At 31.8% G+C, this 22946-nt stretch overlaps 3 protein-coding genes, 1 long non-coding RNA gene and 1 pseudogene across 4 annotated transcripts in view; 1 reads left to right on the top strand and 4 right to left on the bottom strand.

Moving 5' to 3' along the window:
• The window catches only part of LOC101507719 (poly(ADP-ribose) glycohydrolase 1-like), a 27285-nt gene extending 24836 nt beyond the window's left edge, over positions 1 to 2449 (bottom strand). Inside the window, exons 1-3 of the mRNA XM_073368672.1 lie at positions 2203 to 2449; positions 1320 to 1376; positions 829 to 1001 (exon numbers count right to left, since the gene is read on the bottom strand). Coding sequence (XP_073224773.1) covers positions 829 to 1001; positions 1320 to 1376; positions 2203 to 2449 — 477 coding nt within the window. The remainder of the gene's footprint in view (positions 1 to 828; positions 1002 to 1319; positions 1377 to 2202) is intronic.
• LOC140920328 (pentatricopeptide repeat-containing protein At4g18520, chloroplastic-like) lies at positions 1091 to 6683 on the bottom strand (annotated as a pseudogene).
• On the bottom strand, positions 2463 to 2915 carry LOC140920400 (pentatricopeptide repeat-containing protein At1g20230-like). Its single transcript, XM_073368671.1, has one exon. It carries the CDS (start codon positions 2913 to 2915, stop codon positions 2463 to 2465), a length of 453 nt encoding a protein of 150 aa, XP_073224772.1.
• An 8395-nt stretch (positions 6684 to 15078) lies between the features above and the next one.
• LOC140920220 (uncharacterized) lies at positions 15079 to 16368 on the top strand. The gene is made up of 2 exons (XR_012162926.1): positions 15079 to 15713; positions 15785 to 16368. It is a non-coding gene; the product is annotated as an uncharacterized lncRNA (long non-coding RNA).
• On the bottom strand, positions 15287 to 19113 carry LOC101508235 (small RNA-binding protein 11, chloroplastic). The gene is made up of 5 exons (XM_004499822.4): positions 18909 to 19113; positions 18121 to 18315; positions 16550 to 16618; positions 16362 to 16468; positions 15287 to 16260 (listed from the first exon to the last, which is right to left on the bottom strand). Exons 2-5 carry the CDS (start codon positions 18230 to 18232, stop codon positions 16198 to 16200), a joined length of 351 nt encoding a protein of 116 aa, XP_004499879.1. The 5' UTR covers positions 18233 to 18315; positions 18909 to 19113; the 3' UTR covers positions 15287 to 16197.
• Between the last annotated feature and the right edge of the window lie 3833 nt (positions 19114 to 22946).

The following is a 22946-nucleotide window of genomic DNA, read 5'->3' as shown; positions in this document are numbered from 1 at the left end:
TCACAACTAAATACACTACACTTGAAACAATTATTCATTACACGTTTTCACAATACAGAAACCAGGAAAAACACTTTGAAAGAAATAATTGTAACCACACAAAATACTCATTTGGCAAATCCTTTTTGTGTGAAATTCATATTGTGATTGAGTCATCATCATTTGTCCTCTTTTATCTTTTCTGTAAAAACAATCTGTAAAGAAAATTCTGGAAATCCAATAGTGTAAACTGGTGACTATCTTTGTTGGTGCGTGTGTTCATCAAGAAGAAGTCTCATCTTGATCTCGTGAGGGTTTGGCGAGTAACTCTAGGGATAAGGTGGCATTGTAATAGAAGCGAGTGAGTTGGATAGATAGGTCATGTGTGAGCTGGAAAATCTGTAAAACGTACTCAAGTCGATTCTATTAGAAAGGCTGAAATCTGGTTTAGATTTCAGGACTAGATGTAGGCTATCAAACAGATAGCCGAACCAGTATAAATCCTGGTGCACGATTTTCTTATCTTTTCTCTTTATTTTGATATTGCTTGAATGTTATTCTTGAATGTTTGTATTGGTGAATTTCTGTCTTGATTAATCTTTTGAATAAGCATTGTATTTGTACTCTTATATTGATAATTCATGCAATTGTGAATCTTTGTTCCTGAATAAATTCTGTAACCGATCATTGTTAATCTGATTAATAATCTTGTAAAATTAGTAAAGACATTTCTCATATATTTTTTTAACAAATAGATGCCTTAATTTCCTACATATTACAAGAAAGCTGAACTCAAAATTAAAAAATATGAGGTTCTAAAACGGAGGAGTTACCTGTGTAGTATATTACCTCGTCGAAGAAGAGGACATATCCATGTGCAGCAGAAAGAGCTAAAGGTTCGGAAGATAGAGAAAGAGAGTTCCTGAGTTCGGTAATGGCGATGTATAAGAGGCGGCCCACTTCCAATTTCTCTGAGAGTTTCCACCGCTTGGGACGCCCAAAATAGAGAAGGAGAACGCATCACCGCGGGTAAATATGAAAGAATTGATCTCCAATCTTCTCTATTCTCTTCACAAAGGAGTAAGAAGAGAATGCTTACAACTTAACAATATGTGAAGCAAAGAGAATATTTCAAAAATGGAATTATTTTTTATTAATATTACAATTGAAAATTCAAATCATGACACTAATTATTACTCACTCAAAATACACAAATCTGAAATCTCATCCAGAATGCAAGATGCAAGCACACGGGCAATTATCACTCATAACATTTCAGGAACATGACTAAACTACATAACAAATTTAACAATGACAACTATTATAGTTTTAACAGATACTAAGCCCAAGATCTGCCCTTATATTGCCTGACATCCGCAATTGGGCACTAACAGATTCTACACCAAATTTGAACACCGAAAAAAAGCATTATAATACACCAAAAATTCTTGAATTTATAGTCAATATACATTTCATATTAGATTTTGTTTAACACAAACCCTATCTCGTTAAGAGTTCTATAACTTGATATATGAGTTTTGTAATGCAACTGTCACGATAATTCCTAAGCACTAAACATATTCACATAAGTGTTAAAACTGGAATTAAAACAGCAAGGATGAAAGAAAGAAAATCAAGAAGGGTTTCTCTCAAAAATGTATTATTGAAATTGACAACGAATAGATGTAGCAGTTACAGATTTCCTAACTGAATTGCCCTGCAATTCAGTCCCAACCAATTAACTCTCTAACTGCCTCTCTATTGAAGACTAAGCTTCTGTTATTTATACTAACCATCCTAACTAATTCAGTTAGGGTTTACAGCTGGCACAGCTCAGCAATTAATAGAACTAACAACCTAGAAATTAAGTTTGGTTCCTTCTCTCATACACCTTCCTAATAGGAAGCCTTGCTTGACTAGCAATCCTATCAATAAGACCCGTAATACATTCATATTTTTTTAATCAGTCAAAATAACGTATTTTGGCTATATGGAGACAAAATAAATAAACATACGATCAAAATTTCACCAAGGTAATCTGCAATTTTTAAGATTTACGCTGGAGTTCATGTTCTCAGAAACAGTATGATTCAGGAACAGTATAAAAAAAATTGCACGACGTACCGAAATCAAACTCAATAAACTGGAAAATATAACATATTTTTAATTACTACATCCAACAAAGTTCAATCTACTACCAGTAATCTGAACAAGAACACTTGCCACCATAGAAATGATGAAACCAGTATGAATCCCTTACTATGATTTTCCTACCAACAGTTTTACTAACTAGCTTGAAAAAGGAGTGGCAATCACCACAAACACGAAGATTCTTAAAAATTCTAAGAGGTGAGCCTTCGGGACTATTGATCAAACCAAATGCAAGGGCAATTCTCTCACTGTGGTTCCAAAGATTATGCTCCTTTTGTTCGTCATTTGTATCTTGTAATGCATAGCTTGTGTATGGCATATAGCCTTCCTCTCTAGCCATCTTTCTTAGCTCTTCTAACTTTTCCATAGATTTGTGCAGTTTTTGGATGAAACTGGTCTCCCATACCAAAAGTCACAACCTTGTTTTTCAACTTGATCCAACTACACGCAGGTTTCTTCTTTAAGTTGTGTGATTCCATTTGATTTCTCACATTCTCTACATCTCCCCACCTTTGTGTAGATGCACAGACATTTGAATAAAGAGCGTAGGCCGAATCATCATTTGAGTCTAGCTCGAAAAGACAATCAACAGCTTTCCTCTCGAGCTCCAAATTTCCGTGTATTTTGCAAGAAGCCAACAAGCTACGCCAAACAAGGTCATTTGGTGGGACTGGCATCTTATCAATGAAAGCTTCAGCCTCTGCAAGCTTTCCTGATCGCCCAAGAAGATCAATTATGCATACACAATGCTCTATTCCAGTAGGGACACCAAATTCGGTAGTCATTGAAGAAAACTATGCAAGACCCTCATCCACCACACCTCCATGGCTGCAGGCAGACAAAAGTGAAACAAAAGTGACGTGATCAGGTCTCATCCCCAAAATTGGAAAGTAAGGGCAGATCTGTAAATAGGAAGGAAAACCCAATCTAGACGATTGAAACATTGTGCCGGAAGGCAGACAGCCGCGCCTAAGCTCGAAGTTGTTGGCGGCGGCGCGTGGAATGAACACGGAGGATCTTGAAGGCGCATGAGCGCGCGTGGAACAACTTTTGGCATAAAAAATTTGGGTTGTGTAGATTGGGAGATTCCGCACACAATGGAAGTGGTTGTGTCGGAAACACGCCGTCACACGTTGTGGAGACGGCAGCACGTGAGATCTACTCGCAGGAGAGATTAGCAGCGCGTGAGAGCGCATGTGACGGCTTTTGGCGACACGCTTTCGGGCATAGTGGCAGCGGCGGCAATAACGAACTGAACAGAAAACGAGTGAAACGTGTTGGAATATTGGAAAAGAGAAACTATGATTATATTCCCTAACTGTTGGTAATTTGGCAGCGGAATAGAAGCGAAATCGTTCAAGGAGGATCGAAATAGGCTCTAGATACCATGTTGAAGTTGTGGGATTTTAGAGAAAATAAGGAGAGAAAATAATAAGGGTTTGAATATTATTGATAATAGTTTTATGCTAACTTGATTACAAAAGGCTCAATATTAATCTCTATGTATAGAGAAACATAGACTCAATCCTAAATCAGGAATAAATCATAATAATAATGAGAGATATTCTAAAATATCTCTATGATTATAAATTGATTACAGGGAATAACTCAAAATACTCGAATATAATATAATAGATATTATAAGATATTTTCTAATATTCTAACAATGATATTAAAATGTTCCAAGACCTTTGTGACCTACTTTTTGGTAAGGGAAAGACTCTAAATACATCATCAATTTCTCCACATTTTCCATACATATCCATTGTAGCATTTAAAACATATTCATTTGACTTGAACCCAAGTTTAATAATCCAAGAGCTACAGAGAAGCTAAATTGATCTAAATCAACCCCGTAATTTCTCATCCTTGCAATAAATTTTAGTGATTTCTCACCAGGCCCATAATGGGCATTTGCAGAAAGAATGGCATTCCAAGTACTAGAATTTTTATTAGCTATTACATCAAAAATATAGTTACTTGTATTAAGATCGCCACACTGGGCATACATTGTAATTAGGGAGCTTTGGACATACATATTTAATTCAAATCCTGTCACAATTATCTGTGTGTGGATTGGCATTCCATGTTCCAAAAGATAACCGGGAGACAAACAAGCACCGAGAAGATTGACAATAGTAATGTAGTTTACAAGCAAACCTTCTTCTCTCAATAAGTTGAATGCTTCAATTGCGGCATTTGGTTCTTTGTTATCGGCATGGCCACTTATCAACGCATTCCATGTTACCACATCTCTCTCATGCATTATTTTGCGCACCTATTGTGCTTCAGCCATCAAGCCAAACTTCCCATACATGGTAACCAATGTATTACCTATGATTAAATTGTGATGTATGTCATACTGAATCACAAAGTCATGAACAATCTTTAGTTTTTCTAAATTATAACAGGCAGATAATGAAGTTGTAAAAGTTACGTAGTTCGTTGTCTTTCTTGTTTTGAGCATCTCAATCAAAAGTTGTATGGCATGTGAATACTTTCCATCTTCAGCATGGCTTGCCATCATGGAATTCCATGAAATTAAATCTTTCTTTGGCATTGTATGAAAAACAAATTATGCATCCTCGGATGATCCAGCATGAGAATACATACTTAAAAGACTATTACATACACAAACATTTGATTCTAGTCCAGATTTTATGATTAGACTGTGAAGTCCTCTTCCCCACTTCAAATGTTGTACAGAACCGAATACCGGTAACAACGCTGATATAGTAATATAATTTGTTTCCGTGTGAGTATGACGCATCCAAAAGAAATATCCTATAGATTCTTCGAAATGACCATTATGTGCACTTCCACTAATAATTGAATTCCATGAAATAGTATCACGTTCCTTCATGTTATTAAACACACGTGATGCCTCTATACACTATCATAATTACCAAACATGGATATAAGGGAGTTCGCCACAGAGACACTACCGGTGTCTAATCCAGATTTGACAACATCTCCAAGGATCTGATAACCCATGGTTTTATCCCCAAACATTCCACAAGTTCTAATAACTGTAGCCATTATAATTTCATTACAAATTAACCCGTTGTTTCTTAAATGCCGATAAAAATTTAGAACTTCTTTTGCATACCCATTAACTGCACATAGCAAACCATCAAAGAAGTCCAAGAGACTATATTTGGTTCCTCAATCTCCTCAAAGAGTTTGTTAGCCTCAGAAACCATACAATGTGTACCATAAAAGTGCAGCAAACTAGTACCAACGAATACATTAGACATCAAACCGCAGTTGACGACATAATCATAAATCTGAAGTGCCCCTTCAGTGATGCACCCTGACCTATCACATGCAGTCACTAAACTAGCAACTATATAACTGCTTGGGGTAACACCATATTCTAACATGTGGCAAAAGAATTGCATAGCTTCATGGTAGCAACCCACTCGAACAAACCCCGACATCATGTTATTCCAAGAAGCATCATTTCTGTCCAACATTTCATCAAAAACATGTTGAGCATAGTTTATGCTACCGAACTTGGGGTACATGTTAATCAAGGTATTTGTATAAAATGTGTTGAGTTGAATAACGCCTTTCATGCAAAGTGCATGCAATGCTTTCCCAACAATTCCTTCAGTGATTTCTGAGAAGCCCTTTTGAAGAAAGCGTGAAACTTGGGGGTTAGGGTGGTCTTTGACGGGACAATGGATGCCATAGCTCAAGAATTCTATTTTTTTATGCATGTTTCGAGCTGATTTTGGAAGTTAAAAAGGGGTGAGTATGGAGTGGATGGGGCATGCACAACATTAAGAGTACAGAGCTTTCTACAATGCCTAGCCAGCTTTACTAATTGAACCATACTAGGCCCCCACAAAAACACAGAACAAATAGTCAACACTTGCAAATAAGAACTGTATTCATTCATGTTTATATGTTGTTTGAATTGAACTTTATGCTGCCTTGTTATCTAATAGGTTATGCATAGTACATAATCAAACATTATAATAATAATTGCAAATAAATTCCTACATAGTATTAGTTATCATAAATAATAAACAATAATGTATAAATAAAATTCATAAAGAAATTCGTAGTGAATGAATATAATAAGAATAGAGAGAACACGATTTTTACCCAATTTGTTTAGCAATGAAGGAATCGAAGTGTAAAGGTAAAAGGTTGAATGACAGTGCTTCTTTTGTTGCGGTTTGAAGTGGTGGTGCTCACGGTGGGGGTGGTGAATGAAGCTCCGGCGACGGCGGAAAACAAAGTTCAGGCCGAGAATCGGTGTATAAATAAGATAACCCAAATGAGCGTAAGATACTTGGAAGGGTTCACTGGGTCTCGTAAATAAAAGCCGAACACTTCTAAAAGTCCCAATCAATGTCTTTGTTGGTAGTGTTGGAATTCTGAACTCCCTTTCCAACACACCGAAAACGAAAACAATGGCTTCCAATGATAAATCTGCGAATTTTCTGAACTATTAGGGTCAATCACTGCTTTCTACATACTCATGGTGCGTTAACTAAGTCGAAGCAATCAGGTTTTTCTCTCTCTCTTTTTATATTTTTTTACATTAAATTTTTATTATTTGATTTTTTTTTGTTTGTTATTGAATATACTAGTGTGTAAGAAATATCATACTATCTTAATAAATAAATTATTATATTAATTTATATATATATATATATATATATATATATATATATTAATTCTCATAAATTTTATTGACATTAAATAAATAAATTGATTTAAGAAAATAATTTATAATAAAAAAAAAATCTAATTTTAATCTAACTTAAAAACTACTTATAATCAAATAATGATGTCTTATTTGTGAATTCTTCAAATAATATTTTTTTCTTTCCAAAAAAACTTATTATAAAATAATACTTTTAATTTTAAACAAATAAAAATAATAATTATTAAAAAATTAAATAATTAAATTAGATGAAATAAGAATTTTTAAAATAAATGGACATGACATATATAAATTAAGTAAATTAGTAAATGAATGTAAAGAAGAGTAAGTAACTTAATAATGAATTTTTATTTTTATTATTCAACATAATATGTTATTTATATGAAAAAAAATGACATTTAAGAATTCATATAAATTTTGCTGTATCAAGTGGCAAAATATTTTTCATTCAAGTATTACTCACAAAATACTACAGACAAATAATATTCACATCACAAAAAAAAAATAAATACACATAAAAATTATTATTATCTTTTATGTTTGAATTTGCATGTTAGTTGTCATTAATCTTTCCTGAATCATTTAAATTCTTTTGAATTTGAATGATATTTAATAATAAATTTATAATGTAAAATATATAATATACTAGTAAAATTAAAATGTAACCATTTAAAATAGTAGTTTTTTAAAAATCATTATATAGTTTCACATAACTATCAACTCGTCAAATGGCGATATAATGAATAGATTCAGAGTAGTGCTTGAAGTTTAAAAACCCATTACTTCCAAAAAAAATTGTGGAATAGATGTAATGAATTGTATTTTTTTTTTAATTCCGAAATAAATTTTATATTTATTTAAATAAATTATTATTTTTCTTTGAGACAAAATTTAAAAACATAAACAATAAAAAATATATATATATAACAAAATAGTAATATTTTTATAAATAAAATAACAATGACATATTGAAATAAATTTAATTCATGTGAATATATTTACCAAAATAATTATGTCAACATTTCGAATTGATGTCTATGTAAAACACAGTTTTGTTAATAAACTGATAATATAATTTAAAATTTGAATTTATAAAAGAAAGAATTAAACATTGTCATTTTCATCGCATAAAATTTATGTTTAAACCACACTCGAACAACGGTAACAACCAAATTACATGACTCCTTTCTTGAAGATGTTACCATTTTCATCGCATAAAATTTATGTTTAAACCACATTGGAACAACTGTAACAACCAAATTACATTACTCCTTTCTTAAAGAAATTGAAGCAACAATTGGTAAAGAAAAGTAAAAAAGGAATTGTATATAGAGTAAAAGGAATTGTATATAGAGTAGACAATATGAATGATAAGAGAGACGCAAAAAATGAGAGATTATCGAAGAGACTGTTAACAGAGACGGCGAATTAAAAAGGAAAGTCTTGATGGCACTAAACGAATTCGTAAAAATAAAATAAATTTTTTAATTAAATTAATTAAATCGTAAAAATAAAATAAATTTTTTAATTAAATTAATTTAAAGCGGTCGCTAAAGTAGTGTTTAAAAAACAATTACCTTAAAAAAATTGTCAACATTTCAAATTTATGGGAATCAAATCGTATGGAGAGATTGCGACCAATCTGGTTTCTAATTCTCGGACCACTATACTTGCTTGAATTTTATGACCCTAACAATATGAAACACAAATTTGATAAATTAATATCATAACAAGAGAATTGTGTATAGATGAGATAATATGAATGATATCTATCGAGGCACAAAAAATGAGAGATTATTGAAGGAAAAAATGAGAGAATAGTGAAAAGGACGATTAACTGAGGACGACGAATTAAGAAGGAAATATGGAGACACTAAAAGAATTAGTAAAATAAAATAAAATTTTGATTGATAAAGTAGTGTTTAAAAAACAATTACATTCAGCACACAAAAAACTGTCAAGTCGTGGTGTATTGTATTTTATTTTTATTTTTAATTGGCCACTAAATTCTCAACGGTGAAATGTAAGTCGTGTGGTGTATTGTATTTTATTTTTAATTGATTCTTCTTATTTTTTAATTGATCATTAACTTCTCAACGGACGCATCATCATCACGTATAGAGTCTAATTTTTTTTGGAGAAAGATGGATAATGAATTTTGGTAAAAAAAAAAAAACTAATTAATTTGAAGTGGCAGTTGCCAGAGTAGTGTTTAAAAAACAATTACCTTTCAAAAACTATCGAGTCGTGCAATTATATTTTATTGTTATTCTTTTTATTTTTTAATTGACCACTAAATTCTCAACCGTGAAATGTCAAATCGTGTATTGTATTTTATTTTTAATTCATTTTCTTATTTTTTAATTGACCATTAACTCCTCGCATGATGTGATGGAAATTTTATGTTTTTCTTTAAAAAAACTTTTATTTTTAATTCATTTTTCTTATTTTTTATTGACCATTAACTTCTTAACGGACGCATACAATATCTTAAAAAAAACTGTCTGATGTATTGTATTTTATTTTTAATTTTTTAATTGGTCACTAAATTCTCAACAACGGATGTATCGTGGATAAATGTCGTGATGTAGCAGAAGTTTTATGTTTTTCTTAAATTATTTTTTATTTTATTTTTAATTCATTTTTCTTATTTTTTAATTGGCCATTAACTTCTCAACCGACGCATCATTTATAAAGTTGTAATTGAAGTTTAATTTTATTCTTACAAAAAAAACATCAGTACGTATTATTTCTATTAATAGAAACTTGATATTTTCCTAACACTCTGGTTAATTGACACGTGTCAAACTTGCTAATTTATCATGTTTGCTTTATTATAATGTATAGATTAAAAGAGAATTGTGTATAGATGAGATAATATGAATGATATCTATCGAGGCACAAAAAATGAGAGATTATTGAAGGAAAAAAAATGAGAGAACACTGAAAAGGACGATTAACTGAGGACGACAAATTAAGAAGAAAATCTGGAGACACTAAAAGAATTAGTAAAATAAAATAAAGTTTTGATTGATAAAGTAGTGTTTAAAAAACAATTACCTTCAGCACAAAAAAACTGTCAAATCTATTGTATTTTATTTTTATTTTTTAATTGGCCACTAAATTCTAAACGGTGAAATGTCAAGTCGTGTGGTGTATTGTATTTTATTTTTAATTTATTCTTCTTATTTTTTAATTGGTCATTAACTTCTCAACGGACGCATCATCATCACCTATAGAGTCTGATTTTTTTGGAGAAAGATAAACACAAAGATGGATAATGAATTTTGGTAAAAAAAAAATTAATTAATTTGAAGTGGCGGTTGCCAGAGTAGTGTTTAAAAAATAATTACCTTTCAAAAACTGTCAAGTTGCAATTATATTTTATTGTTATTCTTTTTATTTTTTAATTGGCCACTAAATTCTCAACCGGGAAATGTCAAATAGTGTATTGTATTTTATTTTTAATTTATTTTCTTATTTTTTAATTGACCGTTGACTTCTCAAAGAATGCATGATGTGATGGAAGTTTTATTTTTTTCTTAAAAAAAATCTTTTATTTTTAATTCATTTTTTTATTTTTTAATTCGCCATTGACTTCTCAAAGAATGCATGATGTGATGGAAGTTTTATTTTTTTCTTAAAAAAAATCTTTTATGTTTAATTCATTTTTCTTATTTTTTTTATTGGCTATTAACTTCTCAACGGACATATACAATATCTTAAAAAAAACTGTTAAGTGGTGTATTGTATTTTATTTTTAATTTTTTAATTGGTCACTAAATTCTCAACAACGGATGTATCGTGGATAAAGGTCCTGATGTAACAGAAGTTTTATGTTTTTTTTTATTTTATTTTTAATTCATTCTTCTTATTTTTTTAATTAGCCATTAACTTCTCAACCGACACATCATTTACAAAGTCGTGATGTAATTGAAGTTTAATTTTATTCTTACAAAAAAATCAGCACTTATTATTTCTATTAATAGAAATTTGATATTTTCCTAACACTCTAGTTAATTGACACGTGTCAAACTTGCCAATTGATCGTGTTTGCTTTATTACAATGTACAGACTAGAGTGTAATCGTGCGTCGCAACTATCTTAATAAATAAATTGTTATATTAATTATATATATATATATATATATATATATATATATATATATATATATCAATTCTCATAAATTTTATTGACATTAAATTAATAAGTTTACTTAACAAAATAATTTACACTAAAAAAATCTAATCACAATCTAATTTAAAAATTACTTTCGTCAATATTACTGATGAAAAACATGACTCCAACACCACTCTTTAATCTTATTTTTGAATTCTCGAAAGAATATTTTTTTTCTTTCCAAAAAAACTTATTATAAAACAATACTTTTAATTTTAAACAAATAAAAACAATAATTATAAAAAAATTAAATAATTAGATTAGATGAAATAATAATTTTTAAAATAATGAACATGACATATATAAATTAAGTAAATTAGTAAATATAAAGATGAGTAAGTAACTTAATAATGAATTTTTATTTTTATTATTCAACATAGTATGTTATTTATATGAAATACATGACATTTAAAAATTCATATAAATTTGATGTATCAAGTGACAAAATATCTTTCATTCTGGTACTACTCACAAAATACTAAAGAAAAATAATCTTCCTATGACAAAAAAAAATTACAATACACATAAAAACTACAGTACACATAAAATTACAATACACATAAAAAATTATCTTTGAATTTGCATGTTAGTCTTCATTAATCTTTCATGAATCCTTTGAATTCTTTTGAATTTGCATGATATTTAATAATAAATTTAGAATGTAAAATGTATAGTATATTAATAAAATTAAAATGGAACCATTTAAAATAATAGTTTTTGAAAAATCATTATACATTTTCACATAATTATCAACTCGTCAATCGTGATGTAATAGATTTGTTAGAACATTGTTTGAAGTTTGAAAAATCATTACTTCCAATATTGTTATGTCAATTAATGAATACTATGATCATTCGGAGTTCCCTGGTTCCTCGCATTTTCATTGGTAAGCTTGTTTTTGTGTTTTCAACCATTTTCTCTCGGAATTTGAGTTGACTTATTTGAGCTTATTTACTAACATGATGTTTGAGACTACGTGGGAGAATTTATAGAAACAATTTGTGATATATTCATAAGTTGATTTTAGCTTATTTTTATTTCATATGCCGTCCAAGATAGCTTATGTAAATATACTATAGCATATATAAGAACAGTTTGATTTCATTTTATACAGTTATAAACGTTTAATTATATTGCTTATGTGAACAATGCTTATATCTTGAAAAGTACAGTATCGATACAATATTATTATTGGAAAGTGCACTGGTCTATGAATACCGTCAAAGTCTATTTTTATTAAATTATATACTTTATCTCTAATTGTGTTAATTTTGTAGGTGATTTGCTTGTGTCACTTGTTGGCTCGAATCATGTCTATTGCAAGTTTGCTGCATTTGACGAATTTTTATGCTCTTCTCACAGGTAACCTTGTGCATTTGACGGTCATTGACGTATTGCACATTATTAATATATTAAAATATCTTTAAATATGTTTCATGTTTGAGAAATTGTCATCATCTCTTTCTCTTTATTTTGATTATATTTTCAGCATTTTTATTTTTTTTATTTAAATAATTTTTCTATAAGAATATAATAAAAAACAATAATCTTCTTAGTTTTACTAAAAGATTATTCAATTGTACTTAAATAACAATCCAAATCGTTAATCATATTAGAAATTATGCAATTCAAGCGATAAAATATAATAAATTAATTCAACAAACTCTATATATATAAATAAAAAGAATCATAAAGTGGATATATTTTATTTGAATGAATTTTGTGATGTTCTAAAACTTGTGCGAATTGTATGATGCATGAAAATTGTGTCTCGTAAAAATTGTGAAACTATGAATTGAAATTCTAACATTTTCAATTTGTCTACTGTGTACAAATTGTGTCAAACTCTAAAAAAAACTATATCACTTTTATAAATTTTAATTATAATAGTTTAATTAATACTTGTCGCTCTCCAACTCTCCCGATATTTTTTTTAAAATCCGCCACTGCCTGTGTCTAAGTTAAGATTGCTTCATGTGTGCAATGTATTTGCTTAATCTTGTTCTGTTGATAGCACGCATTTTTCTTTTTCTTTTTTTTTTGAGTTCATATTTTGACTTAATTATCATCAGCTGTTGCGCAATTTATTTTTCTTACATGTAGCCTTTTGTGTCGTATTTTTTATATGCAGTTCGAATGGCCCTTGGATGCATTCTACTATATACACTAAGATTCTTTCGCCGTCAGGTTTGCACCTTTGGCTCCTTTTTCCCCTTCCTATATCTCTATTGATAATCAATACAAATGACCTTAATTGAGTAAATAAACATAATTTTTCCATGTACCAGTGTTCAGCAAAAATTCTGATTTCTTACTTATCTAATTAAAGTTCAGGTTTCGTCTGATATCTTACTTATCTAGAACTTTTCACAGATATGATTTCTTTTTGCTTAACTGGTTATCATAGCTAATTTTCTATGATAAACATGATCTTATAAACATTCTAGCTAGTTTGCTATGCTTGTAGGAACTTGGCTCATTTATTTAATGCATTGTTCCTGTATTTTAGACAGGGTTTCTTTCCATGCAAATAAACACAGGATAGAATTATGTTTCTTGAGATTTGACTACATAGTATTTTCTTTGCGAACTATTTAGAGGGGAAGAGTTGGAGAGTTGTTTCTTTGACCACTCACATAGATATGCATATATTTTTTGTTTGTTCTTTTTGCTGCACTGTCAGGACAGGAGGATTCGTTTTCATCCTTTTTCTATTAGTGAGTTCTATATAAAAAAACATCTAAATGAACCACCGCTAGCCCTTAATACCTTAAAGGAGTATCAATCATAAAGCATGTTTCGAATCATGCCGAGTTTAACAAAGTTATATTGGCATGTGATTTTGTTGAAGGCCCAAAGTGTACCTTTTACCAAAATCACAGTGGCACGATTAAATTTTGTGTTTACCATTAATGATTGTTATAAAGAATAAAAATTATGCAGGTTTCTAGAGTGAATGGGCCTTTTCAGTTATTTGTATGTTTTTTTTTATGAGAGGCAGTTATTTGCACGTTATGCACTACCTTTTTATGAAATAATCTCATGCGCTTTCTGATTATCAGATTTTTGCTACAAATGTGTTCATGTGGCATGCTGTTACTTCTTTGTCCCCTTGGACTACAACTTCTTCTAGTATGTTGCAGTTTTATCAACCTGTTAATTTGTCTGTTTCTCCTTAAATGCTTGACCTGCATGTGCATTTTTTGCTTCCTGTTACCTATTTCTCCAAACAAATAAGAAAGAATGTCACCATTTTCTCTCTAATTTGTACGAGAAATTATACTTATGTCAAGCCTTTTCTCTCTAATTTGTATGAGAAATGTTAGACTTATGTCAAGTGTACCCAACGGTATGTCCTGCTACTAGAATATAGTTGGTTCTTCATGAATTTATTCAATATCAGCTCTGGACTTCTAATGTCAAATATAATAGAATGTAATAAAGATCATATTTCCCAGCATAATTCAAATTAAATCTGTTTTGACTTTCTTTCCGTGATTAGTTAGTTTTAATATCGAGACGTCCAATATGTAAGTTGTTTTTTATTGCATTCTTGTGAATTTCTTTTTCTGTCACTTTCATGTGGCTTTTACTATCTCAAGTTCTAAGACGATTGGGGAAGGTGTTTGAACTTTGAATTGTTCAATTAGGTCACCACAGAATCTCAGTATACTCTAACATTTATTATTAAATTTAAACAGAGTGTCAGTACTTTAACGATGCTTAGTATGACAGTTATTGTTGGAGAGTAGTGTTTGGGATTTGAAGTTAAGCATTTTGTTTGATGAATTTTCTTACCCTCGTTTTCTGGCCTTACAGTATTGGTCAAATAATAAAAAATTGAAAAATTTACTCTGAAAATTCCAATGTTAAATTAAAACGATCAAGCTTTGTGCCTGATAATATATGTCTTGAAGGGAAGACAAGAAAAATTTCAGTATAGGGTGCTCTAAAACACTGCATCGGGATGGTCTTCTTCTGCGCTGGTTGGTGACATATGTTTTATTTATTTATGTATTAATCTTTAATTTAAGTAAAAGTAAAATTTATGTTAACACCAGTGCATTCATTAAAATTTGATTCTAACATTGAGGTATCCTACATACATTACATGTATAACCTCATTGGTTGACTCAATTATGTGGAAAAGGTTTTTGTGGCCAGAATTTGAAGTCTTTTGGGAAAGGATAAAGAAGAAAGCATGTTTCTATTCTTGACTTGAAAAGTTGTTTGCTTTGCAGTTTGGTTTATTAGTAGATAGAAGGGTACGGTCTTTTGGTGATTATAGTACAAGAGTAAAATATAAATCGTCAAAGTGATGAAATTCCATAAAGATAAGTGTTGTACACTCAATCAGTTACAAATTTGAATGATCTACAACAGTAACACACTAATTGCACTCTACACATGCACTCTACACATCTACATTGGTCCTTTACACTATCTACTGTGCTTCTATACAATCCAATATGCTTACAGGATATACAGAGTATAATCAATACAATACAAATCATATACACTAATGATGATGATTGAGTAGAACTGTACTTGTAATCTTAATAGAGATTTTAGAATGATGTTTCCTTTTGAAAGAACTACTATTTTCTTGTTTTCTTATCCTTTTGTGTTGTACGTTACTAACCTTCATTAGTATGTGTTATGAAATGTTTCAGTTACAGTAATAGGAAAAAGATGATCTGGAATTTGATTTTCTTCTAATGAGGTTGGTTCACTGGTCATTTTGTTTAGTTGGTGATGGATATATCCTTTCATGTGCTTATCTCTTTCTTGTAGTCTTGTAGGAACCATCACAACTCTTCCAGACTCGTTTTGGAACTATCCTAGTGGTCATGCCTTAAAAAAATTGCATGGGATTGGTGAGTCCATGAGTTCTAAAATGTCCATGCATTTCCTGCAAAGCATTTAGCTAGAAATTTGCATTGAAAAAATACTGCTCCATTTTGCCAATAATTTTGTAAAAATATTTAAGTTTCACTATCCTTTTCTTCATATCCTTTTCGTGCAAATATTCATTGGCAGATCAAAATATGTAACTTGTACAATGAAAGGCGAAGTGAACATTAACAACCAGAAGTGCTCGGACGAGGTGCGGCTCCTTCCCTCCCTAAGTTTGGTGCCTTCTTACCTTCTGAGACTGACTGTTATGCACATCTTCATTATCAACCTTTGTATTTTAGTTGCCTGCTCTAAGTTTTCTTCCGCTCGTTAGGCAGATCTATGTCTACGTACAAGACACGTCCGTGTAATATCTGTAGAAACAGTTCATTCATTTTCTGAATTTTGTATTTTATTGAGGCTATGTTTGAATATTTAACGGAGTTAAAAAATAATTAAGTTAGTAGATTCTAACCTTTCTATTCATGCCAATTTGTGCCTTGCGGGCTTCTTCCTCCTCAGCAAAAGTTACATATCCAAAACCTTTGGATCTATTTTTGGCTTTATTCAATACTATATCAGCTGGAAAAATGAGATGATGCAAGCATTAGAATATTAATCTGAGAGGTTTTAGATTTGTGTTGACAATACAGACACACATACCTTTGAGAACGTTGCCGTATTGAGAAAAAGCTTCGGCTAATTTCTCCTCTGTAGTAGAAAAGGCTAATCCTGCATCAAGATTTATAAGTCACAGCACCAGCAAGAGTGTTAAATTGGGGATTTGTTTTTTCTTTTTTCATTAAAAATAACAATACAACAGCACTAAAAAATTAGATATGTTCAACATAATCAAGGCAATAAATGATGAGTATCATACTACAAGAATCCCACTATAAAAGCCCCTTTAGAGCAAGAATAGAAGGGTACCTGAATGAAATAGTCAAAATGATCTAAATTAAATCATTCTGCAATTTCAAGTAACCTAGGACTTAGGTGGCTGTGTGAATCCCATTTAAAGCCACAAGTAATTCCTAATGCATTCTATAGTGTGTAGATACAGAGAGTATCATTTAGCTGTTCTTACATCAGGCTAAAGGTCTCACTTAGTACATTTTCGAAAGCATTCAACAAAGTACAAACTAAACTTAATCATAGCATGAGGATCAATTGGCTAACAACAAAATCATAACCATTGACTTATATAGGCATGTGTGTGTGTGTAAAATTTCCGTTATAATCATTATGGAGTCCTGAATTTCATTTGATTAAAAAGGAGGAAAGTTGATTGTTTTTGGCTGTTGTGTTCATGAATGGAGTGTAATGCCAACTTTTCTTTTCAAAAATTAAAATTGTCTCACCTCTTCGTGGGATACAGTTTTCTTACCCCTCACATATGGTTGGTTTACTGATGTGTAAGGTTTTTAATCATGAACACGATTATGATAAAAATCACTGTGCGCGTGATACTTGACATTATGGAGAATTACAATCAATTGCAACTAATACAACCTCAATTGCATCGAGATAACAAAAGTCTTGATGTCGAAGCCTCAATCGTGTGGGTATATAACACTAGAGATTGTGCAAACTATATGTTCAATAATCAGTTCAACCATAGATTTATTTTACTCACATGCTAAAACTAAGGTTTTGTTTGTGAGTTTGGAAGGGAGGGGAGGACTTTGAAAAAAAGAAGGAAGAAATGGAATGAATGAAGAGCTTTGGGAGGAGAGGGTGTTGAGAGGTTTGTTTTTATTCATACTACAAAATCTCCCTATTTTGAGTAAACTCAAAAGTTGTATAAGAGAAGGATTTTGGAGGGCTTAGACAAATTCTTCAAATCATTTTCATGTTGTTTATAATGCTATATAAATTAAAAATATACTAATCATAAACATTCTCTATAAAATCACTTTCTTTAAAAATATAAAAAAATTCTCTCCATTTCTCTATTTTCTCTTCCCTGGAAAGCGCTCCCTTCGCCCTCTCCTCCAAACTCCCAAACAAAGACTAAAGATTTAGTTTAACCACATATTCATTTTTTTACATGCTAAAACTAATTGCAACGTGATAATATTCAGTCTAGGGGCTAAAAGTATCTAATCTTATTCTGTATTTTTCATAATTGAAGCAATTGAAGGAAACTCAAATGTGAAGACAATTAAATAAAAAACTCAATCTCAGACCAAAAGAAGAACATGAAACAGCTAAAAGAAGGAAAAAAACTGTACCTTTCACAAAAATCTTGGAAGTCTTTCTACGAAAGAAGAGACGACGAAAAAGAGAGGTGTGAGGTTTTGAGCGAGAGAGCAAAGTTGCAGAAATTTCTCGCACAGCTGCCATAAGAAGTTGGGAACTGCAATTTTCCACTAATGACCAAAGCAAATATTCATGGGCCTAAACTGAAAATTCAAGGCCTTATTGGGCTGCACAAATGTAATCCTCTTTAGATGACATTGAAAAACATGAAAAGAAAATAGTGGTAATAAAGAGATCAAAATTAAAAAGTTACGAATTCAACAAGCTAAACTAGGAAGTACCTTAAGATGACATCTCAAGCACAATTATCCACCCTAAATTTGGAAAAACTTTAAGTACTTTGAACTTTGCAAAATTGCACTAATACCCTACTTTTTTTCTATTCTGACCCCCCTAATTTTTTTTTCTTTTTCACCTGAAGCCCAAGACACCGAAAATCTGAAAGTACTGTCATATTTTGTGCCTCAGAGCCAGAGTCTTAGATCCACCACTGTCATTTCCAATTTCTAAATTCCAAACATAAATGCAGGAGTGGATTTCTTTAACTACTATTAGTTAAAAGAGAAGCAAGCAAATAATTGATAAGCATTTTATAAGTGCAGTAGCAGTATATGCGTTCATTCATGGTTCATGTTCTTTGAACATTATGCTGACTTGTTATCTAATAGGTTATGCACAGTGCATAATCAAACATTACAATATCATAAAGAAATTGGCAGTGAATGAATATAATAACTGAATAGAGAGAACACGATTTTACCCAATTTTGTTTAGCAGTTAATGAAGGAATCGAAGTGTGAAGGAAAAAGGTTGAAGTGACAGTACTTCTTTTGTTGCGGTTTGAAGCGGTGGTGCTCAAGGTTGTGGTGGTGAATGAAGCTCCGACGACGGCCAGAAACAAATTCAGCTTCCTAAGGCCGTACGAAATTATCTCAAGATACAGATACTTGTAAGGGTCCAATGGGCCTCGTAAATAAAATCCCAAGACTTCTAAAAGGCCCAAATAATGTTTTAGTTTATAGTGTTGGAATTCTGCACTCCCTCTGCAACACACAGAAAATGATGTTGGGTGAGTTCACTCCCAAGTGGAACCCACTTGTTTTATTAGGATTAATATTATTATTATTATAAAAAAAAAAGTATTGTTGGGTTAGGCCCACGTGAAAGAAATTAAAGGGATTTAGAAATCCTTAGAAGAACGAAAGAGAACGACTGCTAGAGTAGCAAACTTGCTCCGTTTGATCTACAAATTTAGTATGCTATTTCTACCACTTTAGTAGAAGGTTGTTATAAAGTTGTTATTGTTGATTGATGTTCCCTATCGTTATTAGGAAGACTATGGTGTACCCATTAATTATTATAGTGGAAGTTTTACTGGACTAAGTTCCGTGGTTTTTATTTTCTCAATTTTTTCCACGTTAAAAATTGCGTTTGTCTCATATTTAATTTTCTGCCAATTATTTTTGTTATGTGGAATTGTATTTTCTGTTTGGCCATTTATCTGCACAGATGAGGAAAAAATACTCATCATTATTGAGATAGTTATCGCTAATTATCTCTGGTTTTTTCTAACAAAGTGGTATCTAGATCTCGGTTATTTGATTTGTGCATTTAAATGGAGGAGGAAAATAAAGGTCCCAATATGATTAAACTCAACTCTTCTAATTATACACTTTGAAAGACTCTCATGGAAGACATGTTATACAATAAAGATTTGTATGATCCTATTGAGGGTGACACTGCTAAACTCGTAGATAAATCTGACGCTGACTGGAATAAGATGAATAGAAAGGCAGTGGCGTTGATCAGGCAGTGGTTGGATCTTAGTGTGTATGCACATGTTGAAACTGAAATATATGCTAACAAGATGTGGGAAAAATTAAAAGAGTTGTATGAACGAAAGAATGTGCAAAATAAAGCATTCTTGATTCGGAAGCTGGTGAATATGAAATACAAAGATGGGGATTCAATGGCAGAACATATGACTATTTTTCATAATACAGTGAATCAGTTGACAACCGTGATAACGTTTCAGCAAGTGTACTGAATCCTTGCAAGTCTACCCAAATTCACCAATCCTAAAAGTCTTCAAACTTATTTATATTATCCTCTTTTGTATATCTTATTTCATTTTCTTTTTGGTTTATTTATGCATTTTCATCTCAAAGATGGGGATTCAATGGCAGAGCATATGAGTATTTTTCAGAATATAGTGAATTAGTTGACAACTGTAGAAATTAAATTAGATGATGAGTTGCAAGCGTTGTTATTGTTGAGTTTCGTGCCTGATAATTGAGAAGTCCTTGTTGTGACGTTGACCAATTCAGCTCCAAGTGGAAAGTTGAAAATGTCAACAGTTAAAGAGAGCATGTTGAATGAAGACGCTCGAAGAAAGGAACGTGGTTTGATTGGTTCTTCCTCAAAGTCAGAAGCACTAGTTACAGAGTCACGGGGGAGAAGTCAATCTAGAAACTTTCATAGACGCGACAACTCTAAAAGTCGTAGCAAGTCAAGAAGCAAGTCGAGGAATAGAAAAGAAGTGATATGCTATCATTGTGGCAAAACGGGTCACATAAAAAGAAATTGCAGGTTCCTTAAGAGAGATCACTCAAGGGAAAAAGATGAAGGCAAAGAGAAGAAAAATGATAAAGATACAACATCAATTGCATCTGTTAATAATGTCTACATTGTTTGTGATGATAATTCCATAAACCTTGCATGTCAGGATTCATCTTGGATTATTGATTCGGGTGCCTCATATCATGTTACTCCTAGGCGTGATTTCTTCTCATCTTACAGTGCTGGTGATTTTGGCATGGTAAAAATGGGAGATGAAGGAGTATGTAAAATTATCGGTATGGGAGATGTTTGGGTCGAAACTGGGATTGGTTGCAAGCTTCAATTGAAGAATGTTAGACATGTACCTAATATTCGTCTCAATCTGATTTCGGTGAAAGCCTTGGATATTGAGGGTTATCACACTTACTTTGGTGGTGGTGATATATGTAAAATCACCAAAGGGTCCCTATAGGTTGCAAAGGAGCAAAGTTTCACTTCTCTCTATAGGATGCCTATGAAGTTATGCAAGGAAGAAGTGAATGTAATTGAAGATGCATCTTCTGATTTATGGCATATGCGCCTCAGTCACTTGAGTGAGAAAAGACTCAACACACTTGTGAAGAAAAACTTTCTTCCTGTGAAAGGTACGTCTCTAAAAACTTGCACTCATTGTTTTGCTGGAAAACAACATAGAGTTTCTTTTCATAATACTGGTCCTCATATGAGGCAAAATATTCTTGATTTAGTTCATACTGATGTTTGTATGATGGATAGTAAATCTCTTGGTGGTGCATCATATTTTGTTACTTTTATTGACGACCACTCTAGAAAAGTGTGGGCATTTCCTTTGAAATCTAAAGACCAAGTATTTGGAGTCTTCAAGCATTTTCATGCAAGTGTTGAAAGAGAAAAGGGAGGGAAATTGAAATGTCTTCGATCAGATAATAATGGCGAATACAGAGGTCTATTTGAAGAGTATTGTAGAGAACATGGAATCAGGTTTGAGAAAACAGTTCCAAAGACACCTCAACATAATGGTGTTGCAGAGAGAATGAATCGTACGATTAATGACAGAATCAGATGTATGCTCTCTCATGCAAAATTATCGAAATCCTTTTGGGGTGAAGCAATGAAAACTGCAGTGGATTTGATCAATCTTTCTCCTTCTATTCCACTTGATGGTGATGTTCCAAATAGAGTGTGGACAAGGAAAGATGTCTCTTACCGTCATTTGAGAGTTTTTAGTTGCAGATGTTTTGTTCACGTTTTAAGATATGAGAGGTCCAAGCTTGATAGTAAATTCAAACAGTGTATATTCGTCGGTTATGGTGATGAAGAATTTGGTTATAGATTGTGGGATCCGGTTGACAAGAAAATTATCAGAAGCCGAGATGTGATATTTCTTGAAGACCAGACTATTGAAGATTTTGATAAAGTTGAAAAACAGAAACCAAATTCCAGAAGTTACATTGAAAATGTTGCGCCTAAGCCCCCTGCAGAAACCTTTGTTGATGGGGGAGATATACAGATATATAATGAGAATGTAACTGATGATCATGTGGCTCACCATGATGAGCAGGTTTCAGTTGAGCCACCAGTCGAGTTTGAGTTGAGAAGATCTACTAGAGAACGTCAACCTTCTCAAAGATATCCTCCACATGAGTATGTGATGATCACTGATAGTGGAGAACCAAAGTATTATCAAGAAGCTATTACAAATGTTGATAAAGAAAAGTGGTTAAAGGCCATGCAAGAAGAGATGAATTCCTTGCATGAGAATCACACATTTGATTTGGTAAAGATGCATAATGGTAGAAAAGCACTCAAGAACAAATGGGTATACAAGATAAAGACAGAAGAGAATAGTTATCAACCAAGATACAAAGCAAGATTGGTTGTGAAAGGTTTTAATCAGAGAAAAGGTATTGACTTTGATGAAATTTTTTCACCTGTGGTGAAGATGTCCTCTATCCAAGTTGTGTTTGGGTTAGCAGCTAGTTTGAACCTAGAAGTTGAACAACTTGATGTGAAAACTGCATTCCTTCACGGTGATTTGGAGGAAGAGATCTATATGTAGCAACCAGAGGGTTTCAAAGTCAAAGGTAAAGAGCATTTTGTGTGCAAATTAAAGAAAAGTTTGTATGGGCTCAAGCAAGCACCTCAACAATGGTACAAGAAATTTGATTCTTTCATGGAGAAACATGGGTATAGTAAAACTACTTCTGACCATTGTGTGTTT

Source organism: Cicer arietinum, chromosome 5 (assembly GCF_000331145.2).
Source record: "Cicer arietinum cultivar CDC Frontier isolate Library 1 chromosome 5, Cicar.CDCFrontier_v2.0, whole genome shotgun sequence".
Lineage (NCBI taxonomy): Eukaryota > Viridiplantae > Streptophyta > Magnoliopsida > Fabales > Fabaceae > Cicer > Cicer arietinum.
The sequence above is the reverse complement of the archived record's forward strand: the minus strand, read 5'-3'. Positions and strand labels throughout refer to the sequence as shown.